At 44.3% G+C, this 18,266-nt stretch overlaps 1 protein-coding gene across 4 annotated transcripts in view; it reads left to right on the plus strand.

Moving 5' to 3' along the window:
- The window catches only part of shisa6b (shisa family member 6b), a 70,294-nt gene extending 52,412 nt beyond the window's left edge, over positions 1-17,882 (plus strand). Inside the window, exons 6-10 of one of the 4 annotated variants that reach the window (XM_085761019.1) lie at positions 6,279-6,341; positions 7,505-7,525; positions 12,910-13,062; positions 15,449-15,552; positions 15,727-17,882. In XM_085761019.1, coding sequence (XP_085617145.1) covers positions 6,279-6,341; positions 7,505-7,525; positions 12,910-13,062; positions 15,449-15,552; positions 15,727-16,635 — 1,250 coding nt within the window. In that variant the 3' untranslated portion in view covers positions 16,636-17,882. The remainder of the gene's footprint in view (positions 1-6,278; positions 6,342-7,504; positions 7,526-12,909; positions 13,063-15,448; positions 15,553-15,726) is intronic. The other 3 variants (XM_085761020.1, XM_085761022.1, XM_085761021.1) reach the window with 3 other exon arrangements.
- The last annotated feature ends 384 nt before the right edge of the window (positions 17,883-18,266 follow it).

Below are 18,266 nucleotides of genomic sequence, written 5' to 3' on the forward strand. Positions count from 1 at the left end.
TATTGTCTCCTCCCCCATGGAACGCCCCATGTTGCATATTCATTAAGACAAAGGTACTAAATGGACAGGGTATGTTGTTTTGCAATTTTGAAAGGCCCCAATCATCATTGCACATTTGTTAGTAAATCAGTTTGCATATTTTTTTGCAGGTGATATCAAGTTTGAGCATTTTTACACATGCAAACCTTTAGTCAATCGGGCCCTTGGAGTCCAGGATCTGACCTGGGAATGTATCAGAATCAATGGGGAGGTCCTGGAAAGCAATGCAAGGGAGAGGGATGAGTAAGAAATTGATGGATGGATGGATGGATGGATGGATGGATGGATGGATGGATGGATGGATGGATGGATGGATGGATGGATGGATGGATGGATGGATGGATGGATGGATGGATGGATGGATGATCAGGGATGTGAGCTTGTTGAGTGCCTGATTTTGTCTGTAGAGCTTCAACTACTTCCCAGACTTGTAATGTGGCGATATTAGAGCAACACCATGAATACCTTTGAAAGAAGACCTTCTTGTGTGGCATTTTGTAACACAGAGACAAGAATCTGCCTCCTGTGTCAGATTATGAATCATAATAACAGCCATTTTACTAAGGTGTTGGGCCACCACAGGGAAATCTCCACATCTCTGGAACTCCAACTGCTTCCTAACTGAAGGTATTCCATCTTTAGTGTTTTGGTAATGGTGGAGGATGATAATGATTAGCACTGGGGTGTCAGACAGTTCTGCAATACCCCGCATCACAGATTTGACTTTGGGAAAAGTCTTTCTTGGCGATGACAGTAAGGCTAACGTTAGGGAAACACATGTATCTGGTTAAGGTTTTTGGAGTTAGGGTTACCTTTATGTCTGATTCAGAATGTGTATGCATGACAGTTTGTCTCTCCACGCATTGATCCATTACCCCAATCTCTCCACTCTTACATTTCACCTTCCTGCATAAAGGACACTCTACTTGACGCAATTCCACTGAACATAAATCATCAGGTACAGGAGCAAAAGAGCTGTCCTGTTAAGAACAAGCCGGTAGGTTGTCTGTGAAAGCTTTGTTACAACCCACAGTTAGCTTTTATTGTGAGGTGACCTCTAGCAAGCCAAAGTAATTATGATGGGCGCAAAGGAAGGAAGTCAGGTAGAGTTGTGTAAGGACTGTGTTTATTGCTGATGCGAGAGTCTAAACTTACAGAGCCTACCTCCAGTCATTTAAGTGCAGACCATAATCTTTTCCTACACTTCACCAAGTACAGTTGTGCCCTAAACTTAATTAATCATAGCCATTCCATAAGATTAATACGCATTAGTTTATCATTGTAGCTCTGACAACGAACATCCAGTACACCTGTAGCCAGAGGGGTTCATATCATGGGATTTGCTCCCATGAGTTGTATCAGAAAAAATCCCCTGCAATCTTTGTTTTTTTCCCATATATTGATATCTGCTCTCCCTTCCCTTTGTCTTGTATGTGACCCAGAACATTGGGTCTGATGTGGTGCTCGTCTCTGATATCATGGTACTCACCTTGGAGGCTGTTGTTGTTCAGTTGTTCAGGCCCACACTCTGATGACCTTGTTTGTTTTTGAGTTTTTCCTGCCCTTTCATTCTCTCACAGAGATGAGTGTTTGGCAGCGCACCAATTAGCTCATCTCTTCTCTGAGCATAAATTCACTATTCATAGAAATACAAGGGATTGTAGCCAAACACGGACGCACACATACTCACAGCTCACACACAGCTGACGGGAAATCATGATGTGGCTCTTCAATTGCTGGCCTGAATGCAAATATCTGAGAAATCAATGCTTTGATGGTTTTCCATGATACCAATGTACACGTGACAACCCACAATCAATTCAGGAAATGCTTCTTCTTAACCTTGGCACAGGGTTCAAGGTGTCTTGTGGTCAGCTCAGTGCGCATCCTATTGACTCCCTGTGAGCTATATGTGGATGTGATGTTTGGAAGTGTGAAGTGAAACAAAATGCCAAAGCAAATGTCAGAAGACTGAGTCATTTGTGTACCATCTGGACGCTATTATGCAAACTCGGCAAGGAGGTATTCTCGGCGGATCAGTTATGAGCAAAGGGAAATTTACTGTTAGTAATCTCACTGCGGAGGTGAGGGCGACTACATCTCGAAGAAAGTGTCTAACGCTGGCCTCTGCAGCCCACTGATCAGAGATGTGTGGTGGATTCAGCCACTAAATCTGACTGACACCATCTGACAAACACGCCGCTGCGTCATCAACGCGCTGACAGAAAACATCCATTTAGCAATTTAGATGGGGACCCCGTTCAACCCAACAATCTGGAGAGCACGTCAATCATAAATAATCAACCCACTATATGATTAGACAGCACCACTGGCTTTGCATTTATTTCAATGTGCCAATTTAAGGAGATGAAGGCAATAACTAATGGACAGCAGTGGATCTGGTGGGGGTGGGGTCTCATTCTCCTCTCTAAGCTCCCTTCATCACTAGGGTTGGGTATCGGTTGGGTTTTTTCCGATACCGGTTACTACTCGGTATTTTATAAATGGTTACGGTGCTAAACGGTACTTGAACCGGTACTTAAAAACCTAAAAATGCACACGCTTCGTCAAAAAAACAATGCCCTTTTATTTCCAGAGCCAAATTGAAAACAATTAACTTAAAGAAGTAAGAAGTAAGCGATCCGGTCGTTTTGGATAACTTCTACCATTTGGCTAACTCCACCATGAGTATACGGTCTGTGGAGGTTTTGTTGTGATGGAGGGTGCGTGCGGTGTAGTGCGGTGTTGTGGGCTGATAAGCAGCCTCATGGCGCCCCCAGGTTTGTGAGTTCCAGGCCGAGCTGGGATTCTTACATGAATACAGTTAATTGGACCCCAGATTACGAAGGGATCACTGAACATGGCTGTCCAGGCTCTTAATGAGCCGAGGTCTTCTGCCTCCCTCTCTCTCCCCGGACCCACTTTTCAGTGGAAATTACCAGATCGAGACGGGGAATTCTTAGACACGACAAACTTTACAGGGTGGATATCCATGACCGGCTTCTCTTTATACTGTATGAACGGCAGGGAGCTGTGCTGATTGTCAGGAGTACAGTACCTATTCATCATCAAGTAGAGTGTGGCTCCTCCTGTAACCACCAAGTTCATCTTTCTGTAGTCCTGCTTTTTCAAAGCTGTCGAGTGTTTTCAGCTTTTTTCGGCCATAACAGCCCTGTCAACACAAAGCTGTGTTTATATCCAGCCAATATGGAGCAGCAGATTTATTTTGTAGGAGACCTGACACTGCCTGAACTTGTATTTTGATCATCATGACAAGGAAAATGTTCACTAGTGCTTTCCTACCGTATCCCCTGTTAGACACGCTGAAACATGTCTGCAGGATTAACTGTGGTTTAGTAGCCTAAACCTACTGTAAATAATGTGTATTGTAGCAAGCTTGCTAACTCCGGCACATTTACATTTGTATTTATATACATTCATGTGTACTGTTCCTTTCAAATAAATTAAATAAATAAATAAATGTGGAAGGATTTAGATGCGTGGTTTACATCTAGTGTTTTGGAATTAGAAAAATCCATAATAGTACAAGCAAGAGGACAACATACAGTGAGAGCCATGCATCATGCATTATTAACAGGCTACTAAGGGGTACTTTGGGTATTCATCAGCCTAAGAATCTCTATCAAATTACAAGACTTATTTACACCTATACTTGTCTATTTCCTAGACTTGGCAAATGCTTAGGGCCTGCATGAGGAAAATCCAGCTTGTTCGTGATGACCCATTTGTGAGTGCACAAAGTGTTTGACTACGGTTTGATAATGTAAATACTCACATACACAAGTATTGACTTTTACCTGCATCAAAAGTCAACAGAAACAACAAAGCTGTCTTTGAATAGAATTTCCTCAATTACCTTGCTACCTCTCCAACGCTGCCTCATGAATGCATCAAGGCCTTGCAGTTGCTCTGTTGAAGCTTTGCATTTGAATATGCAAATGTATGCAAATGACACGAAAACATGGGATTTTAAGAGGTTAACCACAGCTTGTAAATGATTTAACGCCCTGACTGTAGGTTAAACGACTCTTGTTCCACCACAGATAGAAACTAAACAGACACAAATTCCTATTACAAAGTTGTTGATTTAATATATTCAGGAGACACAGTCTTAGATGTGGATGTGAATTTCCCCCCTTAAATAATCTCCTCTGTGAGAGTCTCTGTGAAGCGTTTCTATGAGGAAAGAGGGAGTCGGTGAAGGAACACACAGAAGACATCCCATCTATCTCCATAGCTCGAGCAAATATTGAAACCCATGATGTGAGCACGTCGGGCCTCCCTCTCCTCCTTCTCGTCTGTGACAGATGTAAATGGATGTTTCAGCAGTTGGCTCTAATGCATTTTTAAACAGGCACAGCAGCAGACAGCAAATGAACGCGTCGCGACGGCAACACTCTACAACGGGTCTCCATCTTTCGCTGCCTCCCCCTCATATACAAACAGAAAAAAAAAGGAAAAAAAAAAACACACACACATACACACACGTTCCTGCACACTGCTGTGAATAGCTGTCATTCATCAACTTTCTCAGTACAATGGGCTCAGTAAAGGTCCCATCTTTCAACTAAAGCACCTCCACAGCGCGGTGCCCAGTCGAGCACTGTACCACTGCATCACGTTCCCTGTCATCCGCAAAACACTCCGGCACAGTGGGACGGAGGGATGATTGGGTGAAACAGTTTATTCTCCGAGTTGGAAATTAAAATGCTCTCTGCTATTCCACTTGACAACGTCAGAAGGCTGCATGAAAAAAGAGAGCATGTGACCGAGAGCTCAAAGGGTTGGAGCTTTTAAACACATGAAACATTTTAAAGACCAACTTCGATGAAAATCAAGTGTTGATGCACATAATGCTGTTTTTATATGACACACGGTGACATGTGATGAGTGAAATCATCAGTCAACACTGGGCTTTTTACCACATTTCACTATCACATCCAATGGTCATCAACCAGTGGGTGTCATATCCGGTAAATGTAGAACTTTGTGTTGGTGGTGTGGTGGTGTCATATCAGTGAGTTGCTGAGCTGTAAGATGATGAAAGACTCGGTCATGCTGATGCAAAGAGCACAAATCCCTTAGTCTTTGACTAATTACCTGCATACTTTGTAAAAGTATTGTGCTTTCGCTGGTATTCTCTGTATTCCTGTGATGTAAATTGAGGGATATCTCTTGCTTTTATTCATTTGTGGAATGATGCGAGATATACTATATATTGTCAGAGTTGCTTTCTTTGTGCTGGCCACCTGTTGGGGGTAGATTTGTCTCAATATTATTTGTGTGAATGGATCAACAATCCATGCATAAATATGTAATCTGTATGAAACACCTTTCACAAATACAAAACGGGAATTTACTAACTGCAAATTCCACCAGTAAAAACTCCTAAGTCATGAAAAAGAAAAGGATAAAAAGATGCATTTGAATATATTCCTAAAAATTGACAAATTTCAAAGTCATTTTTGAATCTCGTGTGGATTTGCATTTTACTCACAGAGTTTTGGGACAAGTTTTCCGCCAGTCTCGGTCACGACTCAGTGATTCTCAGAAAGCCTGCTGAAAACCTAATTTCCTTTTTTCAAAGTAAAAGCACGCCGTTTTTCTGTGAGGCAGTAACGTTAATGGTTGTTTGATATGACAAGTGACAGCGTCCTGGTTGGGATCTTTTGGCTGTGGGTGTTTTTTTGCTCAGACATTTCCTTTTATTGATCGCTGAGCTTAACCTCCCTTCAAAACCGACACGTTGCCTTTGCGACTTCTTTTGTCATAACTGTGATAAATGCTGTATTTAGACTTGTTTGTTTGTACTTCCTGTTTTCTGTGTGATGTTTGCAGAGGTTACAGCGGACTCCACCTCCTGCTGATTCACCCATCCTGCCTTGTCTCTCATCTTTCTTTATGTCCATTCCCCATAATCTGAGGAAATTAAAGAGATATTTCATCCACTAAATGAGTTAACTGGTAACTGACGACTGGCGATGTGGCAGCCTTTCTTGTAATGTTTACACTATAAAAGTCTATTGGAAAAGCTCAAAATTTCTCTCTATAAATGTGAATTATATAAAAAGCATGTCACCAAAACACAGATCCAACAGCATTCCAGTGAATTATCTCTTTAATTGTGGCCCTCACCCTACTAACAGTCTGTATTTGAGCTGATACAGATCTTTCCTCATAGACACTGAACAGATGTTTCATTGCTTTTGTCATTGCAGGTACCCATCAGCACAACTATAACCATGTGGCTCTAGGTAGCCCCACACGCACACCTAAGAATGGTAAGACACAGCAGAGGGAGAGGGGGATATGTACAGCTCAGGTCAGCGTTGGAGGTGAAGCTCAGACCTGGGCAGAAACTTGAATATAGTGCTCGACATGGATATGTGACACACACACCCCCCCCCGCCCCTATTCAATTCTCCCCGCTGCAAATCCATTCTATTACTGAAAATGAGGCTTTTTTGTTGAAGATTGAATTATAGAAGTGTCACATCCCATAGGCACGGACATTTTTCTGCGAGCGGGGGGGATCAGGACACGGGCACGCCGTCTTTCTGCTTTTTAAAGTGAATGCAGTTTGGCAGAGCGTGCGAAACCTGCTGTTATCCCCAGAGCAGAAGTTATCGCCGTCACCTCGGACTCCCTGCGAGGAGGCGTGACGTCATGTCACGTGAATTGCTCTTTTATTACCAAAGTCAATCGGCCGTTTGTTAAAACCAGCCGTTACTGTAGGAGGGGAAGCAGACGGCTGGTCGGTCTGCCCCGGTGTCGCAGGCCGGCAGCGGTTGCGTAAGGCAGCAAGGTGGAGGCTGGATAGAGGGAAGGACAGAGATAAAAGGAGAGAATGGCCATAAGCTGAATATTTACTGACTCCTCTGTTTATTAAATCACTCTGATCTCAACTTCTGATCCATATTCTAGTTGTTTGAACCACAAACAGAAAAGAAAAAAGCCTTGTTAGCTTTCAGGGATGAGGCTGAAATCCTGCAGCCAGAGTCACCCCTGCTTTTCTACACATAGCTGACCATGTGGTCCATTTCACACACACACTGAGCCATAGCTAAACCGCAACTGCAGAGCAATGCCTTGGAGATCTATTGAAGACATGAAAAATCCATTTCAACAACACATCTAACACAGACACTTTGATCACAGCCGCCCTGCCCCCCCCACCCCCCGGAAAGCTTCACATTAATGTATTTTCTAAGTAAAACCGGAGATGACCAGAAAATCAGGGGGAGAAAGTGCAAAATCGTGCACACAAACGTGCATTACACGGCTGTGGAAGTCTACGCTGACTTGATTTGACTTACATTTTTTGGGGGGTGAGGGGGTGGGGGTGGATGAGGGAGGGGTATTGTACCAGTTATACTGCAGGTCTGTGTAGCTTCTGTTTCTCTCCCCATCGACTGAACATGTGTTTCTCACTTGGGTTTGGTAGCTCACCGATCATTGAGACGTGGTAAGTCACACATGACATGCGTTTAATTTAGTGTAAAAAACCTCATCCATTGGCACACGTCCGTGTACACGTGCACCACAGACTAACCCATCAACATGTGTGTCCTCCTCTCTTTCACCTGTTTTCAGACCTGCTTTAAGTAGCATTTGCTGTTTTCGTGGTCATGTGGGGCACAAAGAGCTCCAGAGAGTCCAACACGATACAAATCCCACGAAAAGACCAAAACCAACAGTGTTAATTCCTCTCTCAACACTTGATGACCTACTGCTCCTGCTTCTGGCTCTCAGCCCTAAGCCCATTGATTTCTGCTGTGGATGTAAATACTCAAAAAGTTTAAAACAAAAAAGAAAAAAGAACTCAGTCGTTTCCCAAAACAGTTTTAGAAAATGTTACGCTCACTTCATCCTTGAAAAGCATGATTAAACCCTCACATTTACATATTTCTGTTAGATGTCATAAGTGTGAACTGCTCCTAGCGACTGAAAACGGGGTCATCGCAGACGTTTGTGTGTCTGTGACGTCACCCACATGTTTCTGAAGAGCAATTCTGAGTGAGCTAATTAGAGGAGCTGCAGATTTTTGGCTCTTCAGTGTTGGGTGTTCATTTTTTTCAGCCCAGGAGGTTGAAGCTTGGTTTACATGGAGCCAAATATAGCAATAAGAATCGTTTTAGATGACCAAACCGATGAGAATCCATATAAACACCTCAATCAGAATAAACAGGCCCAAACTGAATGGAATTCCATTCCTTTTCAGGGGTTGAATATTCCTTTATCCAAACCGATCAAAGTCTAATTATATTATGTAAACGGTGAAAATGAATGTTTGCTCTGGTTGCGTTCTTTCTCCGTCTCAACGTAAATGTGTAGTGACACTAAATCACTTGCAAATTCTTGAATAAGTATAAAAACAACAACTGCTTATCAGACGTTAGATCTGATCTTTCATCAGTCTTGTGATGTTTTGATTAATCTGTGCTAGAGTTTTCAACAGGACTGAAAATGAAAGGGACAAAGAGGAGTTTTGGAAAGCAAAGTGTTTTCACACTACATTTCCCATGAGCCTCTGCGCGCACTGTGAACTTCTTGGACCGGCGCAAAACGGATGAAAGCGAAAGCATTTTCCAAGAATGTTTTCATTAACCAAGAATGAAAGTCAGAGGTTGGAAGACGATCTGATACCGTCGTAGTTCCGACCATAAACGGCGATCCGGTGGCGTTATTCCCATGACCAGCCGGGCAGCGTCCGGGAAACCGAAATTAATGCTGGGCGAGTCGACCACTAATAATAATAAGAAAATAACTATAATGGAAAATGGACCCATTAACAAGTGGGTAACATAGATTCATCCACATTAATATGAGACTTTTTTATAACCAAATACAAACTCCTCGTTGTCCCTTTAAAACCCGACCTGCAGGTGTTGAAGCCCAGAGTCGACGTGGCCCGACTCACTAGCATGAATTCTCGGCTTGGACCTGGTCAAAAAATAAGTCACTTGTACATAATTTTGGGCTGAACCATTAGAGTTAACATGTAAACAGTTAGAAATCTTCATTGGGAATTATTTAAATCAGAATGAAAAAAAAATAGTCCAGGGTACATTTGTTGGTTCTGGTCTTTTCCGTGGCGCTGGTTGATGGTGTAAAAGAATAAAAGACTATCTCCAGTTTTACCCTTTACGACGACTTGCAAAGACTATTTGAGCCAGGTCTGTGTGGTTGCACTGTCCGTTGTGATGAAGCAGTCAAATGTGTTTGATATTGAGATAGCTAACAGCATGCCACAGTCCCAGATGATTTCCCCCTATTGATGCAGCGTGGCAGGCTCTCATAGATCATCCACATCCTCCGAGCGTCCTCCCTGCAGCTCTCAGGGCCCCCTGCAGTCCCCCCGGCCCCGGCCCCGGCCCCTGCCACCACCACCTCTCAAGCTCCCCCTTCTCTTTCCACTCTTCTCTTTCCACCCTCTGTATTTTACAGTACTCCCCCTGTTTTCCCCTTTTAAATTCTCTTATCTTTATCTCTTCCCCTCTTCCCCATCCTGCAGCAGTTACTAAAGCCCTATTTTTAACTGTCAATTGGAGATCGGTCTGGAGCCGCACCCATGCACGCTGCTCTCTGCACTGTGCGACACACTCACGACTCACAGGAGGAGGGGGGGAGTGAGATAGAACAGGAGTGAGGAGGAAAAACGAGAGAAAGGGAGAATACGGAGTAGACGAGAAAGAATTAAGGAGCGAGGGAAAGTGGGTGGCAGCATGGTGGGACAGATGAGATTGACAGAGCAAGGAAGACGGCGGTGAATGGGACTGACTGCGGATGTTGTGTGAGAGAGAGAGATAAAGAGGAGGACTAGAGTGAGAATAAAAGAGGGCTTTGGTCCAGTCGCCGCCCCATCCATCCGTTCTCCTGGCACCGTATCATGTTGCATCAACGACAGCCAGCCCAGATATTGCTTGCTATTGAGAGAGCTAACATCCCAGATCACATCACAGCACTGTCACAAGTTGGGGTAGAGGGGGGGGGGTCACTTTCTACACACATCTGTTGTTTGGTATGTTGTCTCTTTTTTTCTCTCCTCCCCTCTCCTCTGTGTGGACCGCTGTTTCACCTCGTCAAACCGCCACGTTTCCTGTCAGAGTCAGTCCCACACCAAATGCTCACAGAGTTGCACCCTGTCAGCACCTCTCACCCCCCCCACCCCTTCACTGTCACCAGCAAAGTTGGAGTTTTAGATATGCAACCATCTCTCAAAGCAGACTCTCTCTGAAACCGCTGTGACGATTGACGCTGACCTCTAAATGCACATCTCGCCGTCCAAACATTAACGACTTTTTGATTTAATAACATTCTTATTACATTATCTGATATCTGTTGCCAGGATCTCATTCTGGATGGAACGCACCGAGTGCCCTTTCAGTTTAGTTTCTACTCTAAAACATTGATAGTGAATAATTCGACTACAGGGTTGGATCGAGATGAGTTTCGCTGTGAAAAGGCTTCCAAGAAAATAAATCTACTGTCAAGTCTTTAGTCTTTAAAAACATCAAGCCCAAAATTATTCCCTCAAATGAATCTGAATACAACTCAGGCATCCTCTACTTGACTACACTGCAGAGTTTGACATCGCTCTCGATCATCACTCTGCACCTGCGAGAGGAGTTTGTGTTCTCATCAAACAGACTTGATCTCAGTTTCTCCATGTGTGTTGTTCATTTTAAAACCTTGAGGTGTAGCACATGTGCAATGCAGCATGTAGATCGTCAGTCAGATTGATATGCATGTGAAGAAATTAAGAAAATTAAACCTCAGGTGATTATATGTCATGATGCATTCAGCTTTTTGATCAACTCCTCAAAAAAAGTTTGGAAAGTAGGGAAGCGCATGATTAACCGTTTAACCATTAACAAGAACTTTGACTGATTAATACTATCGATAATTTTTTTTAGAATTAGCAGACTTCCACTCGCAGCTAAAAGTTACACAGGAGGACTTACATGTGCCAGTTATGCAGCACAGTCAACGTGAAGGAAGGTCAGACAACAACGTACACAGACATCTACTTGTGCATCAGCTGTAAGGACGGTGCCGCTATAAAATAAATAAATAAATACTTTTTTTTTTTTTTAAAGGATGGTGCTGCATTCTCCCGCTGAGTCACCTGCAGCTCACTGGCAGCGGAGCCAGAGCACGTGTGCGTGTTTTATAGAAAAAAAAACCCATTGTGATCACCGATAGAGGGTCGGGTTGCCGATCGGCACTAGTCACAGATGTTTAATAGAGCATTTTAATCTTATCAGTTAACGGTTAGTAATCAGTTAATGATTATTGGTTAACGGCCAGAAAAAAAATAGTTCAGTCAATAATTTCTCCCCTTTAATAATACCATTGGGTGTTGCATTTTATACCGTTGGAAAGACTGATTGGTCACCTTTACAACAAGGTAGAACTTGTAAGGATCACACATGAGGAATGGGCAACACAGCTAAATGTGTGGGCAGCACCCAAAAAATGTGCCAAAATCCCCTGATATATTCTCTTTTTCTGAGTTGCTTGGTGGATAAGATGATTGTTATCTTATCTATCTTATTACTTATTATCACAATAATGAGGAAAAAACACATATTGGCCATTTTCACACTTTATTCATTTGACACTGTCAGGGATCTCAGTAGTGTGTGGAATATCCTGGCAGCTCCTCCTCATACTGGTCACCAGCCTGGTCACATTACATTTTGCTGTGGGATGGCATCCCATTCCTCAACCAGGAGTTGTTGAAGGTCAACCAGTGTGGTTGTGTTGGTCACTCTAGCACGTACAGCAATGCCCAAGCTGATCGCACAATTAGGCTGAGGTCTGGACTAACAGAAGGCCACTCCATCCTCTCCACTTTCACATTCTGGAGGTACTCTCTGATGACTGATAATATTGATTTTGGCACATTTTTTTTGGGATGCTACCCACACGTTTAGCTGTGTTTCTCACTCCACGGATGCACAATCTTTACAAGTTGTACCTCATTGTCAAGCTAACTAGGCTTTCCAATGATATAAAATACAACAGCAATTGGTATTATTAAAGGGGAGAAATAATTGGTTAAAATAACACTTTTTTGAGGAGTTCAGTTTTCGTCCATTTCACCTTAGTAAACACACTGAATCACAGAGAAATACACAACGACAACAGTCTGGCTTCAAGTTGCCTGCCCCTGCATTGCAGGTTGTGGCTCGCTGCCTGCTACCAAACAGCTAGTCTTCCCTCTCACCACAGTTCAGCTTTTTTCTAAGAATGTATCAGTAATGAACTGCTCAAATTCAAGAAACTCATTAAAAATAAAGACTGCAAAAGGGTCTGATGAAATTCTACTGAACCACTCCAACATATTAGAAGCAGCCTCTTTAAAAAGAACTCATGTTTTTGTGTATTTGTACTGAAGTAAATTCCCACTCAGGTCATTACAACCCCCAAATTCCCAGAGACAACACCAAGGGCATGATGTCTGGTGTGTCCTCGGTGGCTCCAGCCTCGGCAACAGGAATAAATTATCCACCTCTCACTGCTCGGCTGAATTTAGTTGCACAGTAAACACACGGCTCTTGTGAAGATTCTGACTCGAAAACCAGTGAGATTATTTCACAGATTGGTTCAGAGCAACCTCTGCCTGCGGGAAATATTTGTACAGCTAAAACTCTGGCTCCATCTTCCCTCCTCTACCTCAGCAGGTGGTCTTCCATGATGCCTTGGGGTCTTTAATTATCTATTTATTTTTTGGGGTTGGGTGGAGGGTGGTGGGGCGGGGGTTGGGGGCTTAGGCTAAAGGCAGCCTGCCCACTTTTTCCTCTTCCCTCTTCTGTGTGTGTATATGTATGTATGTGTCTCCAGAAAACAATCGGATAAGCGGCATCCTGACCTCACAGACGGAGCCCTACGACCTGTCTTTCTCGCGCTCCTTCCAGAGCCTGTCTCACCTGCCGCCCTCCTACGAGGCGGCCGTCAAGGCTGACCTCAGCCGCTTCTCGTCTCTGAAGAAACTCAGTAGGTCCAAGTTCAATGCACTTCAACGCAACAGTAGGCTCCCTGCCCTGATGCCCTGCATGATGATAAAAAAACAAAACAAAAAAAAAACCCACTGCATTAAGTGTGCTTTCCTGACTCCTGACTGGGATGCACTGAGTGGCTCCGAAGTGTTTCAGCTGTGAATTTGATTTGCCTGCTGCACTGAGGACATCAAACAGAGAAATAAAAAGTATGAGCCCGCGTTTTTCTGGAGATTTTTCTTTTTTTTTTGCAGCTCCCCCGTTGCGTAAACATTTCAGAGGATGAGAATCAGAAAACAGCCGTTCCTTCACTCTGATCGTTCATGAAATCAGCCTAGTCATCTCAAGAAACTATGAGTCATTGATATTCCACGCTTCCCTTGTCTCCACTTAAAGGCTGCAGCCACTATTTCTCTTGGAGCGTATAAGTACATTAAGTGGCTTCTTGTGCCTGGCCCTGCTCGGTATTGATTTAGTGGTGCTACGCTGGATTTCTGCTGCGTAATGAGGTCTCATCTCATGATATTCTCTAAGTGGAACGCAAATATTCCTTAAGGCTTGTGTAATTTCATCATGACTGCCCCACTTCACTGCTGGCTTGCAGTCAAAGTGAAGGATGACGATCTACAACTCATCCCGTCAGGGCTCGCTCCACACTGGCTCCCTCTCCAAGCTGCCGGGCACCATTTCAAAACTAAATGGCAAAAAAAAAGAAGAAGAAAGAAACGGTTTGCAGGATGCAGAGCTATTTACTGGTGCTCAGATGTATCGGGAGGAAAGAGAAAAGAAAAGCAAAAAAAAAAAAAAAAAGGAAGGAAAAATCCTCTTAATTGAAGCACGCTTGTGAAAATTAGCATAGTTGTTGATAGGCGGTAAAACAAAAGCACAGTGAATTCAGTTGTCAAAGATAGTGGCTCACAGAAGAGACACAGCGTTAAGATGAAAAAAAGAAATATCCTCAGGCGCTGTCCTTCAGTCTTCCCAACTTTCTTTCTGCTTCCAAAGCAAATTATTTGCTGCAGCGAATCGCCAACAGGCTCTGCAGTTTCCTTTTTTTTTTTTGTTGCTCAACTAGTGTCTGCACGCTGATAGATCATGTTGGATTGTGCTGAGAGGAAGATAGAGCGGCATTCTCATTGTCGGGACAATAAAAGAGAAGAATGCCGCCGCTTATTAATGCAAATTGGTATCAAACCGAAGAAAAGCGTTTAGCCCGTCGCAGTGCAGGACAGTATACATCACCGGTTATTCATTCGCTCTATGGTAATATGGTTGATGAGTTTGCAGTGGCCCTGCCCACATCTTGAAGACTATTATGCTTGAGAAAAGGAACATCTTGTTTTTATTATCTCTCATAATGAATCGATTTGCGGCGAGCACCCGGGGCCTGCCGCTGAAGGGGATTTTTGGCTGAGTGTAATCTTGACAGGTGGCGTGAACGCTGCTGTACCCATTATTGAAAAAGACAGGCTCAGGCTCAGAGTCATCTCCGAATTCTTAATAAGGTGGAGAGTCCTGCTCTCCATCATTTATATGCAACCAATAAAGAATTACCTTCTTGTTAACAATGGACTTGTAATTGAATTTTTCCATTTTTGAATGTTTTGTGCTGCATTTCGTGTCTTTGACAGGAAGTCTGAAAGGGTTTTTGTCGACGTGCGTCATTGTGTGTGTATGTGTGTATGTGTGTATGTGTGTATGTGTGTATGTGTGTGTGGACAAGTCTTTATGCATGGGATTGTGTTGTGTGGCATGAAATTGATGCTACATTCACTCCTACACTCCTCTTCTCCTCTTGTCTTTGGAAATGTGCTCTTGTCTTCTGGATGCATGTGGTCGTCGTCGTTTTGTATGTACACAACAAATAAGGATAAAACATCCGCTCCAGGATGTGAACAACACACACTCGCAGTTCCTTTCTCAATGTGATGTGATCGTTGCGATAACGCGATGGGCTTTTCCAGCATGTCTGTGCGGTCTGAGGTGCCTGCGTGCTTCGCTCCGTTATCTGTGTGATATGACCGTGTTTGTTTTATGGACTTTCACATGACCTTTGAAAAAGTTTGCCCCTCCCCCTCCCCCCTCCTCCTCCCCACAGCCGGCGCTGCCTGTAGAATCCCAGATGAAGCCTGGATGTGTGGATGCAATGTGCCTAGCATGTAATCTGCTCTGACTGTGATCCTCTGCCTCTCTCTCCACTTTCTATTCCCCTCCATGAGCGATGGAAAGGTGAAACACAAGACGGCTCCACCGGCACCGCTCTCTGCATTTTGCGCAATCCCACTTTATCCGACTCGCCTTCTCCACTCCCTGAATCTGCTCTTCACTTCTCGCTTCTGTCTTTTTTTTGTTTTGGTCTTTGTTTATTCTCATCTCTTCTGCAGCAGATAAAGACGTTGACGACTACTACACCCGTAAGCGCCACCTGCCAGACCTTGCAGCAAGAGGCACTCTTCCTTTGCATGTTCTGAAAATGACTCAAGACCAGGTGGGTGCTCAAGTGCTCGGTTTTCAACGTGCGGGCGTCTAAACAGGGTCGTGTTCTTTCTGCTTTTTATGCTTCCAATTATGCCAGCAATCTGTGAGTCTCCATATTTGGGTTTGTGAGGCGCTGTACGCCTCAGCTTGTGAATGAACTCACTTCATCTGTCTTGCTCCGCAGCACCGGGAGCAGCAGCAGCACCAGAGCCAGGCCGTGCAGTCCTCCATCTCCCAGGCCCCGCCCCAGTCCCAGTCCTCGCAGCAGCAGTCTCAGCAGAGGCAGAGGCCGCGTCGCGTCCAGAGGGCCATGTCCCAAGACCGGGTCCTGTCCCCACAGAGGGACCCGCAGCAGGACTACAGCATGTCCTCTAACGGCATGTCCCCGTACGGAGGCAGGATCCTCTCCGACGAGCAGCTGCTGTCCGCCGAACGTCTTCGATCCCAGGAGCGCCTCCTCCCGCAGGACCGCCACACGTCCCAAGACCGCCTGTACACCAAGGACCGCATGTACTCTAAGGACCGACTCCTGTCGCAGGAACACCTCTACTCGAAAGACCGCCACTACTCTCAAGATCGCCTCTATTCGCAAGAGCGCCTGTACTCGCAAGATCGCCTCCTGTCCCAGGATCCCCTGCTCTCGCCGGACAAGCTGATGATGTCTCTGAAGCGCGGGATGGTCAGCAGCGTCTCCGGCGGGTTCCGCGGCAGCGACAAGTCCATATCGCGCGCCATCTCGCACACAGATGTGTTCATACCGACCACGCCTCTAATGGATCGTTACAAGATGACCAAAATGCACTCCCATCCCAGTGCCTCTAACAATGGTGGTGGCGGCAGCAGTGGTGGTGGTGGTGGGGCACAGGGAGGAGGTGGGGGAGGCGGAGGAGGAGGTGGAGGAGGAGGAGGAGGAGGAGGCGCCGGGCACTCCAACACTTTAGCCATGAACCAGACAGCAACTAAGAGGCAGGCGTTTGCCTCCAGACGGACTCACACTGTGGAACAGCTCCACTACATCCCACAGCACCACCAGCAGCAGCAGCAACAGCCACAACACTACCGCACAGGCAGCAAGACTGAGGTGACTGTGTAACAGTGGCCCAGGGTTGGGGATTGGGGGTGAACTGCACAGGAAAGGAGCACTACTGTAGTGTGCCGGGGGATTGGGGGGGATGGGGGTGGGGAGGGTTATGCTGGCGTTTTGCTAGAGTAGGATGGTGGTGATTTCACTTTCTTTGACAGAGGACCAAGAACATCCACTATAGCTAACCGAGAGAGACCGGAAAACCAATCCACACTGTACACTGCATACACCCGCCCGGCTAGATCTGAAGCCAGAGAAGGTTGTCGATAGGGGAGGGGGAGGGGTGGTATTATCCAGCTAACTTGCCTACTATTAATTCCACTGTCTTGACTACCCGACTCATCCACAGACCCCAGCCTCATTCTATGTCTGTTTTAGTGAGAGAACACCAACCGTGTCCGTCCGTCCAAGCCCCTTATCAATCCCCCCCATCAGATAAAACCTACTCTGTGACCTTTTCTGGCATATCTTAAAAGGGCTTTGCATGGTTAAACACAAAGACCGATTCCTCCGTGACTTCTGTTGTGCAACACAACGCCACCACAAGTGATGAACTAGGATGAGCCTGTAACAACTTTATAAATATATAAATAAATGAATTAAAAAACCAACCATTTGTATACCCTATCCTACTCATAGCTCTGATCTCAATGAGAGAAACTGAAATGGATGTTCTCAGCACTTGTATCCGGTGCCTCCGACAGATGTTCCATTTCTAAAGACGAAGTGGTTTTGTGGGTTACAAAGCACAATCAATGAGAAAAAATATTCTGTTCTGTTTTTTGATTTTGTTTCTGAGTTTGAATAGTGATGGCTAGCTTGTTTTGTTCTTAAAGCAACGACGGGTTTTTATTTTATTTTTTATTTTTTTGCTTCCAGTAGACGATTGTAAATAAGCTATTTTAGAAACAGTATCATGGACAAGTCTATACTGGATGGACTTTGTATTAGACTGTCTGTTTTCAATAGATTCTTTAAAAAAACAACTATAAATCATCACTGTTTCGTGAGTTCAGAATAGAAACCCACTTAACCAAGTATTTGACAGGATCAATTAATACTATACTGTGTGTGTCTTTGCAAAACTGTTTGTACGAACGAAAAAGTGAATGAATGTGTTGTTGATAACAGATATACCACTGTTCATATTTGGATGTAGACTGTGTTCCATTGACATCAGAGGAGTTGAACATCATGGAAATGGATTATAATTCTTGTCAAAGTAGGGTCGAATAAACCATCCATATTTTTCTAAAGAGTCAAAGTCGCTGCTTGGGTGATGTCTGTGTTTTACTTCTTCCTCATACACCACATCACCACTGAGTGTTTCTGACACATAAACAGAAAAGGCAACAGACCTGGGTAAAGTCTTAGTGTCTGTCCAAAACCAGGATACATTTAAATCTGCTTTGCTTTATGAGATATTTTAAAAGATACAAGCTTTTCAGTGACTATTAGGATCTACACTGCTTGGCGTAAAATGGATGATAGTATCAGGTTAAATGGAGCAGTTTGGCCTCCAGCTGATGTCCAGTCATATTCATTTACTATGACCATTGTACAGTAACTCATACCTCCAGTAACTCATGCATTTTGGTGTTGGTGTTTATTTAACCAAGGTCCCATCCACACCACTAAGT

Source organism: Trachurus japonicus, chromosome 19 (genome assembly GCF_045865225.1).
Source record: "Trachurus japonicus isolate A0001 chromosome 19, Traja_1.0".
Classification (NCBI taxonomy): Eukaryota; Metazoa; Chordata; class Actinopteri; order Carangiformes; family Carangidae; genus Trachurus; species Trachurus japonicus.